This window comes from Elgaria multicarinata, chromosome 7, assembly GCF_023053635.1.
Source record: "Elgaria multicarinata webbii isolate HBS135686 ecotype San Diego chromosome 7, rElgMul1.1.pri, whole genome shotgun sequence".
Taxonomy (NCBI): domain Eukaryota; kingdom Metazoa; phylum Chordata; class Lepidosauria; order Squamata; family Anguidae; genus Elgaria; species Elgaria multicarinata.
The window spans coordinates 75,620,183-75,638,870 of record NC_086177.1 but is presented as its reverse complement, the minus strand read 5'-3'; the positions used below and the strand labels follow the sequence as shown (position 1 = coordinate 75,638,870).

General features: G+C 39.0%; 1 protein-coding gene across 2 annotated transcripts in view; it reads right to left on the bottom strand.

Annotated features, from left to right (window-relative positions):
* Positions 1-1,078: 1,078 nt before the first annotated feature.
* The window catches only part of RDH10 (retinol dehydrogenase 10), a 35,985-nt gene continuing 18,375 nt past the window's right edge, over positions 1,079-18,688 (bottom strand). For both annotated transcript variants that reach the window (XM_063130841.1, XM_063130842.1), the window contains exons 3-6: positions 8,967-9,065; positions 7,796-7,941; positions 5,888-6,019; positions 1,079-2,311 (exon numbers count right to left, since the gene is read on the bottom strand). In XM_063130841.1, coding sequence (XP_062986911.1) covers positions 2,188-2,311; positions 5,888-6,019; positions 7,796-7,941; positions 8,967-9,065 — 501 coding nt within the window. In that variant the 3' untranslated portion in view covers positions 1,079-2,187. The remainder of the gene's footprint in view (positions 2,312-5,887; positions 6,020-7,795; positions 7,942-8,966; positions 9,066-18,688) is intronic.

Below are 18,688 nucleotides of genomic sequence, written 5' to 3'. Positions count from 1 at the left end.
TTAAAAACCCTATAAAAGCTTTGTTTTAGAGGTGAATTCACTTACAATTGGAGTGGGTTTGTCCTTTTTTTCTTTTTGCTATCAGAGGTTCTGTGCTTTTAAATCCACAGGTGTTAAAACCATTATTGGGGGACTCTTGCATCTCCCCCACCCTCTCTAAAGATGAAACAAATCAACACAATGGCAATTTTACTTTAGCACTGTTACAGCAGCTTACAGCATAGTCCATATTTTGGGATGAGAAAAACCATCCCATAGGATGAGCTACAGTAATGCAGTGGCAACTGCAAACCCAAGTTCTTACATAGAACTGGGAAAGACCATTCGTCTTTATCAGGAATTCATATTTATTGAGCAGCAATGTACATTGCTTTATAATGGGATGGGTGGGAACAACATTAAAACATAGCACGTTGGTTTTAATAACTAGTTAGCTATACTTTGTGGCAGATGACAATTTAAGGTACCCAGAATGTTAGCTGGTGAGAGATTAGTTTGTTTCTTTCTACCAAGGAACTCCAGCATGTTTGTTGTGAAACCCATATTCACTGTAGAGATTCTGAGAGACCTTCCCAATCTGCTGCTCTCCAGATGTTTTGGATGTCAACTTCAGTCAGCCCCAGCAAACATTATCAATGGTCAGGAATGTTGGGAATTATAGCCTGCACTATTTAGAAGACACTAGCTTGAAGAAAGCTTTTCTAGGCAATACCTTAGATTCTAGGATACACATCAAAGCCAAACGGTGGGTGCATCTTTTAACATATATACTCCTCTCCTGGAATTGCACATTGCAGAGGAAGACCAGTGGTGGGAGGACAAGGCAACGGACCTCAGGAAGGTTTATCTCCCATTACTGACCTTCTCAAACACTTGAGGAGCTTCAGAATTTCTTAGAACACCGCATGAAAAACCACTGCTCTATTTCATGAGGAATCTTAATACTAGTACAGGAAATGAAGATACATTAATTTCTCTTCTGTAACGAAGTGTCACAGAATCAGCATTAATAAGGGACCCTAAAACTCGTCAGCATTTACAACACGTACAAGTCAAGGTTTAAAGAAGGTGGCTCACTTTAATAACCACAAAAGTTGGTCGCTATTTAACATGACATTCTAAAAAAAGTCACCACAGGATTCATTTTTATAGTAAATTTACAAGTGGATGGTATACATTTAGATATAGAGGTAGAAGTTCACCATTACAATATTCTACTAATACAAATTACCAAATTCAAGGCACAAAATTGTTCTTACAACAAAAAGTAAGAATTTTCTTTTCTGTTCTACAATGCAGATACCTTTGCTGTGTGTAAAAAAAACGTTTTCACCCTTTCCATGCGACAATGTTCAAGTTGCATTCAGCATTAATTTATCTCTGAGATATCTTGGCATGAGAACAAAGACTTACATTTTTTCTTCTCTTAACAAATTGAGTTTTGATTCTTACAGTAATGAAGGGCGATGGGGGGGGGAAGAATTTTTATCATATAATGTAGAAAGACTATGTAGTTATAATTTAGATACATCTTTGCCATTCAAACACAAATGTCAGCTTTTTAAAACTGTTGGCTTTAAAAGGGCTAGGGGGGTATAAGCAAGAAGTGTCCTGTATAGCTTCATTCTGAAAACTCCATAAAAGATATGTACTTTCCTGGTGAATTAGGAAATATATGCAGTTGTTACACAGGAGAATTTCATTAAAAATTATCTGTTCCACATAGGCTTGGAGAACCCTTCAAACACAGTCCTGTTATGTCACATTTGTATAAAACGATTACACAGAAAATATCACAAGAAAATTAAGAAGTTCAGACACAATGCATCTTCTAGTTGAATGACTGTCTCAGAAAAAACACAAACCCTTACATAGTTTATCTCTACAAAAAAAAGGAAAAAAGAGTAGCATATGTTACTGTACATTTAGTAAATTCCAAAAGGGCAAGGGTGACCACTACATTTTATACATTTGTTTTGCCTGTCATAGTTTCAAAGAACTCTAATAACTTTATATACAGTATGAAAAAAAATTGATTTTTTTTCTGTTCACTATACAGGTACAGGATCCAAGAGAATGCCACAGTACAATGTTAACAATTGCATTTGCTAAATGCAAGTGCACTTCACAATTCAGTCATTCAGTTTTAACCATAATTCAGCTACAAATAAAGTCCTTTGAAAAACGTTAAATTCCATTTTTTGCTTCATTGTTATTTGTAGCTTGTTTTCGTTGAGCAATGAAAGGGTACATGCACTTGTCTGCTCCCAAAAACCGGTACATGCACACAACTGCTTCAAAAGGCAGGATGCTAAGCGAGAAAGGAATTGAGAAAGATTACTTTAGAAGGCAATTGATAATGAACAGAGATAAAGCATTCATTTTTACAAAAGCAAATGTCTACAGCAGGGGTGGAGTTGCAATCCGGCCTTCCCAGGGTTTCCCAAATCACCACACTCTTACTCTAGCCCCACCTCCTTTCTCTTTTAAAACCCATGAACAGAGAACTGCAACAACTCATGGAAATTTGAGAACCCCACTCCTAATCGCTGGAGTGGTACACTGTTGTTTTAACTAAAAAAAGCCTTCTAGAATGGTCTGCTCCTGGCTGCACACACCCCAGACCTTTCTGACTGCTAGGGCATTAATGGCACTTATTATGAAATTATTATGAACTCATCCGATCACTACCAGTTTTAAAACTAATGTACCAACAATCCCTTGCTACTGCAGTTGTTCGCTTTAACATTCAGAGATCTGAATATGAGAAGAGCCATGCTGAATCAGACCAAGGATCCATCTAGTCCAGCATTCTGTTCACACAATGGCAGATCAGTTGCCTGTGGGAAGCCCACAAGTAGTACATGAGCTCAATAGCAACCTCCAGCTCATGTTTCCCAGCAACTGGTATACAGAGGCATACTGCCTCTGGTATAGCCATCATGTCCAGTATCCATTGATAGTCTTATCCTCCTTGAATTTGTGATATCTGTTGAAAAGCAAGAAGCCTCCCTCCTTAAATGACCCAAGGCTATTTCATGTGGATAGTTCATATAAACTCTAAAATGGTGCCTGCTTTTGCATACAAAGGCATCAAAAGTAGGGAGAAAGTCACTGGACGGTGGAATTTTTAGTCAAAGCCCTGCCATACTGAAGCAATGGACACAGCTGCTATCAACTCCACTAGCTTCATTTCACAGAAGGCGCTTGAGCCAATTAAATTAAATTAAGCTGCGTGTATCATTGGAAGCTAAGACACATGGTGGAAGAAGAATTTTCCAGATCTGAAGCTACAGTGCAAGAAGAGATGGCTTAGTACTGATTAGCTCCAAATTACATCCCAAATTAAGAAGATATGTTTGCTCCCCGCCCCCCTTTCCCAACTGTGGATTCCACATTATGGAGACTTAGCAGCTGGACAGGGATGGGGGCGGGGAGGAGATGTTTGGAAGGGACCATTTATTAAATATGGGTGCCAGCTGGGCCTGGTGTAGTTTTTCTGTACTTCTGTGAACTATAAAGTTTCAGACACCAAAGGAGCCAAGTGTGAGGGAGGCTGGTAAGTGTGTTATGGCATCCACAGAGGCTGTGTGTGTATGTTTACATTCTTAATATGGGGATGAAAATAAAACATTTCTTTTTTAAAAAAAATAGTGCCTGCAGTTAGGGCCTGTTGGGATGAGGGAAAATCCCCTTTCCTCCACTACCAGGTCACAAAGGTTTTACCTTTTCAGGGTTTGACTTGAACAGAGCCAATGTGCTGAAAAAGTGTGGACCAAGGAGCTGCCCTCCCCACCCCCTCAGAACCCAGATGTATAGGTTTGACTTCAGAGAGATTTCTATATTTGGGACTAGAAATCACTTCCCGGGAATTGGGGAGGGGTGCGTGTCTGCTTTTCTCTGGTCATGCAGCTTGACTTGCATGCATGACCAGAGTTACTTAGTTATTATTTTAATGAGAAGGGTACTTCAGTGAATCTTTTTCTCTGGCATGTTCAAGTCAGGATGCAAATTAATTTGCAGTGCAGCACAGGAGCCCCTAGTTTAGGGTTCTCTTAAATCCTCATGTTGCTTCCAACCTCTGTGCTTCTATAGAATAGCTCTTACAGGGATTGTCATGTCTTGTTAAGCATATTGCTGATCGAGGCTACATCATGCTCATGTTTCTTCAAACAAAGGAACATGGGAGTGCAACAAATAGTTCTTGTTCACATAGAGTTTGCTACACTAATGTTTTCATGCAAACAACACTGCTAGAGGGTTGGAAGGGCATAACTCAGTGGTACAGCACATGCTTTGCATGCAGAAAGTCCCAAGTTCAATCCCAATCATCACTAGATAAAAGGATCAGGTAGCAGGAGATGGGAATTATCTCCACCTGAAACCCTGGAGAGCTGCTGCCAGTCAGAATATACTATACTTGGCTAGATGGACAGAAATGAAATGGTATTATACCAAGTTAACTATGTTCCTATGAGTGCTCCCACTGCACCAATACCATTTCACCTGTGTTTGTAACACAAATCCTACATGCCTGAAGTACACCAAGCTTTGCAGTCAATGACGACAGTCTTAAAATAAAAACAAATTCTTGCATATGTCTTCCTCCTAAACAAGTTCCGATTATAGAGTCTCTACCTGTGACAGTTTATGCCAGCAATTTTGTTTTATGTCAACAGACACGTCCAGTTTCCTTAGGAATCACCAGACTAGTAAGAGCCTGTGAAGAAATGCCTGTATATAACTGTGTTGTTATGTAATGATTACTCTTGTGTGGCCTTTGTGTGGCTACAGTGTATTAATGGAAGTCTTGTTTGTCTCTGTCAAAGGCATGTGTAGTAGTTGCTGAGTGACATTCTGAAGGGGGAAGAACCATTTGAATATTGTTAGTTGGGGAATGGATCAGGTAAATTTCATTCTGATTGGCTGGAGGTTCTAGCTAGGTAGAAAAGAGTGGCGGGAAATGAAGTTAAGGTATGACAGTTGACAGGAGTCAGTCAGAGGGAGCTTGTGGAGAGAGGGAGAAGATCTGCTAGTTGGTGTGGGGTGTTTTGGAAGGACTAAGAGAAGGCTGAGGAGAAAGTTAATAGCTAAGGCTTAAATATTAAGCTATTCTTTCTTTGTTGGATAACCTTAGATGACTGGTAAAGATCAGGAGTAGGGAGCAGATGGCCGTGTTACGTGAAGAGGCTGCGTTAAGATCTTGCCAGAAGAAAGTTATACAAGCAGGCAGTAAAACCCCAGATAAACTATCCAAGCAGCCAATAATTCAATGGGAAGAGTTTGGGTATCAGATGAAGACTGTACCCTAAAGCTGGATCTGGTTGTAAGAGTATTGGCTTGAGTGAAAGTTTAGGGAATTTGGCTGAGGTAGAAGTCGTCCTTAAAGGCCTGTAACAGCAATAGGGTTTCTTCAGTCCCAAAGAATTGTCATTAAGCGGTCTCTTGAAAATCCCAAGGTAAATATTAGTAATCCCTTATGTACAAAATATCTCTTTAATAAATCATTTAATAGTTCAACTTGTCTCTAGTGTTGGTGCCTTTCTCATGCCTAAGCCTCTTAAACTAGCTACTAGGTGGTTTTCAAGTAGTCTAACAGAACTAGTGGCAGCAGGAAAGAGTCAGCTTTTGGAACTCTTGAGCTATAGTTGCAAAAGGTTCCTTAGGGCCAGAAATTTAAGCATTTGCTATACGTAAGATATTCCATAGGTGGGACTGTCCTGTGATGGACCAGTTTCCTATAGGTGGTGCAGTACGGGGAGAGGAAATCCCCCATAGAGCCACTCAGCTGTCCCAGAGTACAGTGCCCTGTAAAGTCTGTCTACCCATTTTTCATGCTAGAGCTGTGCATATTTTAAGTATTAGGTCAGAATTTCCAGATAATCACCTTTTCATGAAGGTGACCATATACATCAGGCGAGGTGTGCAAATCATAGGCTGGTCTGTAAGTATAGCTCTCATAGCTTGCTTTACACAATAATCTGGTTTCAAAGGTGGAAGGAATGGCTCAATTTCTTTTCTGAAAAACAAACAAAACAGAACTCATTTTAGAAATGTGCTCACAGAAAAGTACATGCAGACAGAAGATACAACTAGAGTTAAAAGCAATTTTGTCCCACTGATTCCAAAGGGAGAGATCTGATCTGGTAATGGTTATCCTTGCTTTGGTTACATCAGGGTCAGACTATTGCCATGTGCTCTGTTTGGGGCTACCCTTGAAGAGTGTCAAGAAGCTTCAGTTATTTTTTTAAAAAATGCAGCAGCTAGGCTGCTAACTTGTGAATGGTATCATGATCACATTACTCCACTGGTTATCCCACTGGTTAACAATTATTTTCTATGCTTAATTCAAGATGCTGGTTTTAACTTTTAAAGCTCTAAATGCCTAAGGGCCCAGCTCTCTGAGGGACCATCTATTTTGATATGACTCTTCTCAGTTATTAAGATCAGCAGGATCTTTTGAAGACACCCTCGTTTGCCGAGGCCCACTTGTCAGGCTCTGAGGAAAGAGCTTTCTCCTGTGTTCTTCCCAAACTCTAGAATGAGGTCGTTTTGCAGTTGTGACTAGTCCCCATTTTCTCTGCATTCAGGGAAAACAAGACACATCTTTTCATCTTGACTTTTTAAATGGTTGCTAGAGTTTTTAAAGGTTGTTTTTAATGTTTTACTATATTTTATTCTAATTTTTTTTTCCTTGAACCCTTTGTAAACCGTCTTGGTTGGCTTCAGAAAGGCAGCACAGAAATATAATAAATTTAAGCATGTGCTTAACTCTCTCATGATAGTTATTTAAATACTCATCCCTCCACTCAATGAGTGCTCCAGATGATTTAAAATAAAACCATAAAAAGAATAAAATATAGCCTTAAAAAATTAAACTAAACTCAAGATGTACATTTATTACAATAAAACAAGAAACCTATAAAAATCAAAGAGTGATATTAATCACTGAAAGCTTGGCAGAACAGTAGAACATCATCTAAAGGTCCATAATGTGTGTTCCCCCATTATATGAACATGGTTATGATATTTTTATTACAGGCCGGGTTTGGATGTGATTTTAATCCATGGTGACACAGTAGCTTATTTTTTTTAAATAGTCTGCAATGCCCCTCCACACAAATACGCTAATAAGCTACTGTGCATAGCTTATTAAGCTACTGTGTGTGATTTAACTGATTCCTCGTCCTCTGTCCACTGCAGTCCTCTTGCCTAAGCGCGCTGGTATCCCATCTTCCCTTGCAGTGTTTAAGCCAGTTTAAGCCTCCCACTCAAGCATGTAGTAGCTGTTCCCAAAACCACTAGCTCATCTGCTAAAGCACCGTAACCACAATAGCCGGTTTCAGCTGTTCCCAATGCTGCAGTTGCACACTTTTCATTGCACAGAGAACGCCTGTGAAGAATAGAGTGGCAGCAATGATCTGAACCATTCTTGCTGCACGACTCCATAAGCGAGCAAATTAACTCATGTTGCCCAAACAGACAAATAACTTACTCCACAGACCATTGGTTATTGGAGCAGGTTCTTTTTGGTAAAATAAGCCATCGTAGATTTAAAAAATCCTGACAAATGACATAAGCCATGATTGGTTAAATAAAATATCATGGTTTATTTAATCCACCATGGGTTATTGTGTCACCCAAACTGAGTTATAATTATGTTTGTGGAGTGAGTAAATCTTCTATTGAAACAGACCAAAACCATGCTGTTTCAACAGCATTTGATATAGCTATGTTACCTTTTTCTATGTAAGACTGAAAATAAAGAAGAAGAAAATCAAGCTAGCCTACTTACCTAATTCTGCAGCCTCTGAACATTCCTGTGTCTACAAGGTAAGGACAGACCAACGTTGTTTTAATGCCATCTTTTTCAGCTGCCTTTAGTTCATGGCTCAGAGATTCATGAAAACCCACAGCTCCAAATTTACTGGCACAATAGTCCTAGATTGGTAACACAAGAAACAAGTATGAAATACATATATTACAAAATTTAGATGTCCCTAAATTAGGAAGCTAATATTGTTTCAATGTGACTTTGTGTTGAAATATTTCTATTATTTCAAGCAGCCACACAAAGAAATTGGTTTCAATTCAGCCAGATCTCTTTGCTACAGTTTTCTCCTATGGATTCTATCTTGAAATGAATAAAATATTTTTGCCTCAGTTAATTTGGACAACACTTAATTTGGAGGAACAATAAAAAAATATATCACTTTTTTATTATTTTATTTTTAGCTTTTACTGTAAACAAGGGTGGGCAACCAGTGGTCCTACAGTTAATTTTCAAAAGCCCTCTGCATGCAATCAGTTCAGACCTCTGGCAAGAATAATCTATGCCTCCCCTGTTGGGCTGCTGCATAGGAAGTAAGAAGGAGAAAGAGAATAAAGGAGTAATCAAAGCATTGTTGGCTCTAGCCTTTTCCAGAACTGACTTTGGCCCTGCTCATTGCTGACATGTAGACCCCCAACAGATTACCCATGAGGGAATACAGCTTTTGGCAGAAAAAGGTTGTCCACTCTTCTCTAAAGTTGTTGTTATTATTATTATCTCTCCCTCATGGCAGTTTTTCTAGACGGACATGATGGGCATTAAGATTAGGCCAGGAGAGAGAACATACGTGGCAGGTTATGTCATTTTGATCACACAGGCTATCCATTTCAAATATATGTGTCCATGTCTCTGGCATTTTACTTTGTAAGTAAGAATGTTATATTGCTCCACCTAGATTCCTCAAACTATTCTATATTCTAACAGTACTTTCTGGTGGTGCATAATGGTTAAATCTCATGCTGTTGGTACTTCAAGAAGGCTTGCTTATTCTTATTCTTTCTGCAGTGATAGCTTCGTCATAACCATTTCTAGAAAGAATTTGCTCAAGTACTGTATACTTTAACTTATGCAGCAAGTCTGATAGTGACATGAAGTTCTTTGACACACAAGAACAGTTTCAAGAAGTCAAACAAACCTCTACTCCAGCAGTACTAAATAGGCCGAGGGAACTTGCAACAGTAACAATGTGTCCATGATTCAATTCCAGCATTTTGGGAAGGAACGCTTTAGTGGTCTGCAAAAGAAGAATACAAGAGGAAGTTACTCAAATGCAAGCCATTCTTTGATCTATTTCTCCAGTGCAACACTGCAGAGAACTTTATATATAATCAGAATAGCCACCAGATTGGAAGCCCTGGTTGCATCATTTTAATAGAAATTTCAGCAAAGAATTGCTTAAGTACAAACATTCCATTTAAGTAGAACTACAGCAACAAGAAGCAAAGGTCATTTAGCCTCCTCTATTGCTATATTAACTTCAGCTGTTAATTTAGTTTTGAGAGCCAATGCTGTGGTTAGAGGCCTGGACTTCAAGTTGGAAGATTTGGGTTTAAATCCTCACGTGGCCAGAAAGCTCATTATGTGACTATGAATAGTTACCATTTCAGTCTGCCTACCCTACTGCCTAGGGTTATTGTAAGAATAAGAACATTTTGGAGGAAAGGTGGGATTAAGAAAAAAAAGTGTGGTGGTGCATGAAGGAATGTTCTGCTGCTATAGACACCTCTTTAACTCTGAATTGGCAAGTGGGGGAAGGTAAGTGGCAATCCTTACTGTCCTAGATTTAACCCATGTGCCTCCAGCTGCTAATCCAAGGGGCTGATCACATATGCCATACAATCTTTCAAACATCTGTTATATAAACCATACATCAGGAGTACATGAAAGGGCCACAAACACTAATGGAATTACTTTAAAAAAAATTAACACCCATGAAACAAATATCTGCAACTCTTAAATACATAATCCCACTAATGACCAATAGATTTCTATTCCATCAAATCATCCCCCAGTGTCTGAATATCACCCAGAATTCTAGCACTAGGAACACATCTAACGTTAAACCATAGGGAGCTCTATTAAAAGAAATGATCTAATTTGGTCAGGTTGCTTGTCCAGATAGCTGTAACTAATTGTTTGTAGTAACAGTTAAATGAGTAACTTGACCAATTGTTTTCCATGGATCTTCTCTATGTGAGATTAAGTCTGGATCCAACAATATCTATTAGAATTGGAACTCAATTATTTAATTTGTACCTCCTGCCTAATTTCTTTTCCCAGTATATAATGGCTAATGTAATCTATCCACTACTTTTTCCATATCATGCTTCATTATTAAATGCCATCTCCCCATCCCTCATATTTTCAAATGGAAAAATTCCTAATATTAGGCTGCAATCCTACACATACTAATTAGAGCATGGTAATAATAATAATAATAATAATAATAATAATAATAATAATAATAATAATAATATGCAACATGGTATCCAAGATCTTCACAGTTCAGCAAGAGTTATTTCTTAACTGTACACATATGAAGTACTAGTTGCTGCTTGTGCTGTATTATTTCCTTTGCCAGTTGGCTTCATCAGCTAGTTTTTGCAAAATCCTTTAGCAACTTGATTGTCTGGTGCAAACATCATAGACTTAGAAAGTTCTGTATTTCATAAATTTGATCATTTAATAACTAAATGTTTGGAAAAGCAGATAAGCATTAGAGATTGTAACTTAAATTTGCTGCACCACCATTCAATTTTGCAGGGCATGCTGACCATAATATTAAGACAGAAAAATATTGTAAATAAATAAATAGTATCCAAGCTGTTTTTGATGCCACAGAGTACCACTGAACAATATTGTCTCATGCCTTGTCACGTTTTATAGGGATACTCTTAAACTTTGTACTGAAACAATCTTTAATATGGAACAATGTGCATGTCCTTCTAAACTGTTTACTGGCTTCTTGGAAGTTAACACATGGTCAGTGTAAATGGATTTTCAGAGCCCTTTTGACAGCTAAAAGTCATTATTACGTTGGAAGGATAAATGCTCACCTCCCATAATGCAATGGATTGAGGATTCAACATTTAAGCGGGTGTTATATAGGTGCGACTTGCGACTGGATAAGTGCATGGATATTTGGTCTGCTTTTCTTGAAACCTCTGCATAACTTTCTCCCTTTAATTTTAAATGAATCATATACCAATGGGGGAAAAATGCTATTCCTGTATATGTAATGTTTCTTTGTTTTTCTTTTTTACAATCTATTTTTGTTCTATTTTGTTAAATTTCACAATAAAAAAGAAAAAAATGAGCAAAGGCTTAAGGGCCAGAAATATTGGTTTTGCTCAAAGACAGACATCCACATAACACACAGAGTTATTCAATCCCTTCTACCCCGAGTGACCAGTAGGAGAGCAATGTAGCCATTTACACAACTCACTAAAAACAGGACAAAAAGTGATACAGATTTGCATAAAATTTAATATGTGTGTGAATGCAAATATAGAAATAATTACTACAATTTAAATACAAATACAATGTATCTAAATCCCATCATGGAGATTGATCAGGTGACCTGTGTGCCTACTCAGTCTGCTGTCCATTATGTTGATGAGCAATTTCAGCATCTATGCTTTTTCTTCTTATGGTTCTTTCTCTTTAAACTGGACTTAAATGGACAGCCCTTCAGATAGAGGACTGTCGTCTGTAAAATAAGACACATGGCCACCCTTATGGCACCTCGGCTGCTATTTTCCATTTTCCCATGTCACTGGCACAGGATTGAGCAGCTGCCATGCATAGTAAGGTTAGGTTTAAGGTTCACATTACAGGAGAGAAGGTTAAAGTGTCTGTTGCTTGAGAAAAAGTGACAAAGATACAGCACAAAGCCTTATGATCAGAGGCTATGCTGGGAGCCATATGAAAAGCCTTTGGTCCATTGAACCTCAAGCTGCTTACCCCTACTCCTGATTATCCTAGTAATGTTCCCTTTAGGTGAGAAACAGTAATGAAGACAAGATGTTTGATAAACAAGCTTTTTTTAAAAAATAATCAAAATATAACAACTGGCTAACTGATACTAACAACAGGCCTCAATTAGCACATGGATTCCCACTCAGGTTCTAGCCATATGAGGTAAGGTGGTTGTTTTGCTACAGGTTTTCTGGGAGATGGTGTTAAAGCAATAGCACCATATACCACAATCCTCAGGTCTCCAGAAGTAGAATTTTTTATTATTACTTCCATTTATAATTAATAAAAGGAGCTAAGGAGCACCACACATGGTGGTCTTTCTCCCCTTCCCCCTATTTTATCCTCACAACAAACCCTGTGAGGTAAATTAGGCTGAGAGAGAATAACTAGTCAAAGTTTACCCAGTAAGCTTGATAGGCAAGTGGGAATTTGAATCCTGGTGTCCTCCCACCTAGTCCAACACTCTAATTCAGTCTTCCCAAACCTAGTACCCTTCAAATGTATTGGATTACAGCTCCCATCATTCCCAACCAGCATAGCCAAATAGCCACTCTAATTATTATACAGCACTATACAGATGAACTCCAATTACAAGTAAAACAAAGTATTTTAAAAGTATATCTTGTTAGTTGCTTTTCCAAATCTGTAACAATAGCTTTATATTTCTCAGACTAATATTTAGTTATTTAATTTTTTTTAACATTGCATCAGGCATGCTAGGCCAGGGGGAAAAAGTAAAATAAGTCTCCACAGACACAGCTCCTTCTATATTGTCATCCCACAACACCTGGATATGCCTCCATGGACTTTGCTAGGATTCCACCTGCAGAAATCCATTTGAAAGATTAAGACATCTATAATTACTTTACAGCAGTCACTTTACAGCTGCCATGTGCTTGCAGGAAGTGACAATGTGCTAGAATTGCACTTCTGCCAAATTGGCTACATCTGTAAGCCAGAATTAGGGCTCAGTTTTAAGTTACTACACATCAGTTCCGTACAATTAAGACTCCCCTATTCAAACTAATACTGGCAGCTTCTTAGTTAAGCAATTAATTTTTAAAAATCAGAATAATTTGAAGTACTGAAAACTAGCCACCTAGTGAATTTTCTTTAACTTAAAACACTTGCCAAACAAATTTCTTCATTGGGTAATTGATGGCCTGAACAATTTTAGATTCATATCCGTAGAATATGAATACAGCTGACTCAATTCCATTCTTATGGCATCTCTGCATTTTCCAATCAGAGATGTCAGAACAGTTTTCCTTTAACGATTTTCACATGTTCTTGTACTCATTTTTGCTTGCAGGTGTTAAATGACTAACTCAGACTGCTGAGCACCACACAAAAGAGGGTTTTTCATTGGGCAGCTGGGGGATGACAGAAGATTAACACACACACACACACACCATTCTTGCCTCTATTGTCGATTAGCAGAAAGATGATCTTTGCTTCGGAATTAACCTGGTTTGCTTGTTTCTCTACTCCCTTAAAAGTTGTTCAAAATATGAACCCTGCAAGGTTTTTTTGGAGGTCACGTAGTTTACTACACCAAATAGTACACAAGTTCTGGGGCCAAAATTAAACTGAAAAGTGATATTATGCCCTATGCCCAATTAATTTATTGTTACATTTCTATGCCTCCATTTTTTCTCCTCCTCTCCATTTTATCATCACAACAACCCTGTGAGATAGGTTGGACAGAGTCAGTGACTGGCTGAAAGTCACCCAGTGAGCTTCATGGCACAGTGTGGATTAGAACCCAGATTTCCCAAGTCTCACTCTAACCACCTCCCTGGCTCTTGATATTTTGTTCTTTTAAAACAGGAAAAGACACATGTTGCTAAAGCTAAGGAACTAGTAAGTGAATGGGTGAAGGGTCCTTCCTGTCCTGTGGAAGTATGCTACACATTTACTACACATAGGCTGGGCAAGTGATAGAGAGTAACTGGAGGATACAAGGGAAGGGCTGATAAGTCCTACGAAGTACAAACTACTTATCTTCAAGACTAGAGCCTTTTACTGAAACACCCTGCATGTTTTAAACATATCTCTGCAGCTGTAAAACCTGAATACACACACACACACACACACACACATACACCATTGAAATCTCAGATTGTGCCAAATGTTGGATTCTGCCAAGCTCCATACACAATTCTGTGTGAATAGACACATGATAAAACGATCGCATTTTAAGTCCCTGCTCTTGCAGCCAGAGGCATCTGCAAACATCTTGTGTACTGATAGAGATGGGAATCGGTTCCATTTACCACCAGTGCCAGAGACATAAAATTCATTTCCTTTTCTTGAGTACAGGAGAGAACAGTTTATGCTAGGACAGAATGGTCTTGGGTGCAACACACATCTGTGGATGTGATAACCTTAGACAAGAAGAATATATTTCAAGTAGATGGGAACTTGAAGGACCAAAGAAGTGATCTGTTTTTCCTAATAAGTGGACGTTAGATGCCTAAAAGAGAGTGCCTTAAGTTGAACAATGCATTTGTGGTTTTCCCATATATGAGACATCATATTGTAAAGAACTATTTGCTTGGTTGCCTGTGGAATGCAAGACTTATTTCCAGGCAGTGAGGCAGAGAAGACAGAACAAAAGCCAGGTCTTCTTATGGGCATGCGACATAAAAGTTGGAGGCTTGTTACTTTATGTGGATTCATTTAGGAGGCTAATATTTCTTATTTATTCCCAAGCTTTTCTTGCTCAGAGAAAAAAAAAGTAGATAGCATTCGTTTATTTATGTAATCCATTTCTCATGGGAGGAAAGCTGTTGCAATGCAATGCAATGTGTCATTGTGCCCCATTTTAAAATTTAAATAAGTTCATCTTTATTGTTTTCTAGTTTTCAGCTATCAGCTTCGCCACCATAAAGGTCCCCTATCCCCATTTCACGTATCTCACAGGATCATTGTGAAGAAATGGAGATGTCTCATATATGCTGCCTTGGATGAAGGGTTGGACGCAAGGAAAGGTCTCTTTTTGTACCATTGTCTTATAAATCAACTCATAGGCACAAGGTAATTCTAGCTCAGCGGTTCTCAACCTGTGGGTCGGGACCCCTTTGGTGGTCGAATGACCCTTTCACAGGGGTCACCTAAGACCATCGGAAAACACATATTTCCGATGGTCTTAGGAAACTGTATTGACTGAACTATGTCATGTATCATCTTTTGTATTATTAAAGCTATTGTTATGTATTATTTTCATTAGCAAACCATCCCATGACAATGGATCATGTAGAGAAGAATGAAAATAATTTTATGGTTGGGGCCACCACAACATGAGGAACTGTATTAAAGGGTCGCGGCATTAGGAAGGTTGAGAACCACTGTATCTAGCTGAAATACAGTGGACAACCAACATGAACCAAAGTTTAACCGCCTAGGCAATTTTACTACATAAGCAGAAGTCCTCCATAGACTGTCTTAATACTTAATTTTCTTTAATTGTGCAACATCCTTTTCAAGACTTAATTTAATCTCAAGAAAGAACCAGGTGCTCATTTGATTCAACTGATTGGACTTGGAAGAGGCAAAGCAAATCCACGGTTCAGGACCAGGTCTAAATCCAATGTATCACTAGTGGAAGAAATTCCTATGGAAGTGGAGTTTTTCCTGACCATTTACCTGGAGCCCTGCGGAGCAGGAGGGAAGAAGGCCGGAGGATTTTTCATAAGCTGGCCTCCCCAGTCCCCTCCCACAGAACTGCCCCTTTCCTCCTCTCTGAGGAAGGCAACCTTGGAGAAGCAACCAGGGTGGTTCTCTCCATGCCGACTGTGATGAGGAAGGGAAAGAGGCAGGGAGCTTAGACTCCTGGGTCTCATGCCGGAGTGTTGTTTCTGACCTCAGATCCAGGAATCCAATTATCCAAATCTTGATGCTGTCTAGGGGCCCTAGGATTGCTCTCCCGGTTAGTATAACATTTTATAGTTATAGTTTTTACTCAACATTTTGACTTTTGGTAAACTTAACTTCCAACAGACTTCCCTTCATTTCTCCAAATTGTTTAGTTTTATTCTCAAAGCTGTTAATGAAACAAGTTGAACAATGTTATAGTTCAAAGTACAATAGTGAGAAAAGATGAAGTATGAAGCCTTTCTTTCTTTCTTTTTTTTAAAAAAAATCTGGGCGCAGTACAACTCAAGTATGGAAAAATAAATGTTCAAAAACAGAGAACATGGAAATATGTACAATACAAAACAGTGCAACACCAGGCACACACACCCCTTGAGTTCATCAAGGAAGATGTTAAAATAAGGGCTCTACTAACATCAGTAGCTTAAAGAAGCATTAGGGAAGAGTGTAAACCAGCTCCTTTGCACCATCCTGACAGCACAAAGGAACTGGTTCAACTGGTTTGACAGCCATAAAAGGAATTCCCTTGATATGCACATAGCAGCTACTCTTGATGACTCTAGGATAAGCAGGACTCAGTGTACTGTGCCAAAAAAAATGCCAAGTTGTGTGTCAAGGAAATCCTACTTTTTTCTCCAGAGATAAATTGAATGCATTTGCTACAAACTGACTTTAAAATTTGTATTTACTCTGCATGGAGGTTTTTTTGGGTTTTTTTAAGAATCTGGGATGCTTCAGCTGTGGAGAAAGAAGGTAAGAATAAAGAGAGATGTGCACGTGAGATAACATGAGTAGGCACAGAAGTGTTAAGTACACGGAAGTCCTACTTCAGACCAAACAAAGCTTTAGCTTCAGCCAGTACTACCCACTTTCAAAACTCTCCTCTATGAGACTTAAAAACATTGTAAAATGCAAAAGATACTAAACACATTAAGCTCTGAGTGGGGTAAACAGACAAGCACACACACACCCCAATCCTCACACATACACATGCACACAGACCCACACCTGCCTCTACTTCCCTATCCCTCCTCTCATCTTCCTCAAATCAGATTTTAGATTGTAATCTCCGTTGGGCAGAAACCTTTGTAGAGAGCCCTTGGGCCGGTCTGGCTTAGCCTAACCTCCCTCACAGGGTCTGTGTAGATAAAATGGTCTGTGTGAGGGATAGAACCACGTACACCATATTGAGCTCCTAGGAAGAAAGACTGGATATAAACATAATTAAATCAGATTGTTGTAAGAATTACACCAAGTAATTGCCTAGAAAACTTTGAAGTGCTATATAAAAGCCGTAAACACTGCAATGAAATATGTTTGGAGCAATAATATGCAAAATATTATTGCCATTATTGATGGACAGTAGAAGTGCACTATTGCTAGACCTGTTGCACCATTTATACATCATTGTTTATCTTTAAGGACATAAGCTATTGCCTTCTGGAATGCCTTGCCAAACTAGACTAATAGTGCCCGAAGTTATAGCAAGCATTTGCACTTTACTCCTGCTAGTTCCATTCTGCATCAGTACGTCCCTGTATACCTCAGTGCAATGGCAGGAGTGGGTGGGGGAAGAGAAGGTTAGCAGGGTTGTGGGGAATAGGTTTAGCTTATTTTTTAATCACTGTGGTGGGGAAGCATTCACACAAAGGAGATAGGTTGGCCTGCGCAGTGAGACTGTTTAAATTGTTGTTGTGGGATGGGGAGATTAAAGAACATTAGCTATCAATCTGTAGTAGTCAAAAAATGAGAACTACCTGTTCAAAGTGGGGGAAGGGGTTGTAGAGGATGAAAGTATCTCAACATAGGTGGGTGAGATCGTTACTCATTGGTGAGTGTTATCAGACACCGATGCCCAAAATACTATAAAAATGGGATGGCTGCATTTTCCTACCAGCTCAGGGTGTGACTTCAACAATGGAAAAGAAGATCCAATTCTTGGTCAGGGAACACTATTGAGATCCCCTGAAATGGCTGGGGAATGACTGCATTTTAAGGACTTTATGTAACATTTGTACATTGTTCTTCGATTGCAAATGAGCCCATGGATAATGAAATAACTCCAAGGTGTGTGGGATGAGTGGGGAAGAGAAGGAGGGAGTAGCAATGCTAACTTATCTTCCTCTAACAGGAGATGTGTTGTCCAGAGGTAGAGAACGTGAGAGCACATAGCTTAACCACAGTCTAATAAGGGGAAAGGTGCACACAAGCAAAAAGGCATTGGCTTGCTTTTTATCATTTTCCTTCCCTATTTTAAAGGCTGGCTGAGCACCTTGTCCTTCATACCACAAAAGCATTCCGCCTATGGTACTCAGCATAATTTCTGTAATCATGGAAAGCAAGACTTCCCCTGCAATGACAATGAAGGCAATAGCAGAGTGTCCCTTCTCTCTGTGAAGTAAAATTTTGTGAGGTCCTGAAGCAAGGCATTCTCCATGGAGATGCTGCAGCTCTGGAATCATTCTCCCAAGGATAGCTGCCTAGCCACCACACTATTAAGGCCAAACTACACATGTGGGAGATTGGATTTCCAATGCATTTGTGTTTTGCTAAAAGCAGCGGCAGGGCTGAGAGGTGACATTTAGATTGGGGATGCAGTGGGGGAAGAGTTCAACCTTTTCACCATGTGCCAATTCCCTGATGCAAAATTACTCCCCCCACCCCACACCAATACTATTATGTGCAATGGGGAAAACTTATAAGTGCCTCTTTGGTTTATCCCACTTTTTCCCAACCCTTCTTTCCCAAACAGCTGCTGCTTTTTGGTAAATGGATCTCCGAACCAAATGACGTTGGTTCGGAGATCCATTTACCAATCTCCTATGTCATGTGTTTGGATCATGAGTTCAGGCAGAGTAAAGCACCCTTATTATTTTCCTGCACTTCAAAAATGGTTAAATGGTGTTGCTGCATTATTGTTTTATTTTACAGAATCATTTTAATTTTATTTTAAAATCAGTTTTATATTTATATAGTGCCTTGCATAAGAATTCATCCCCCTTT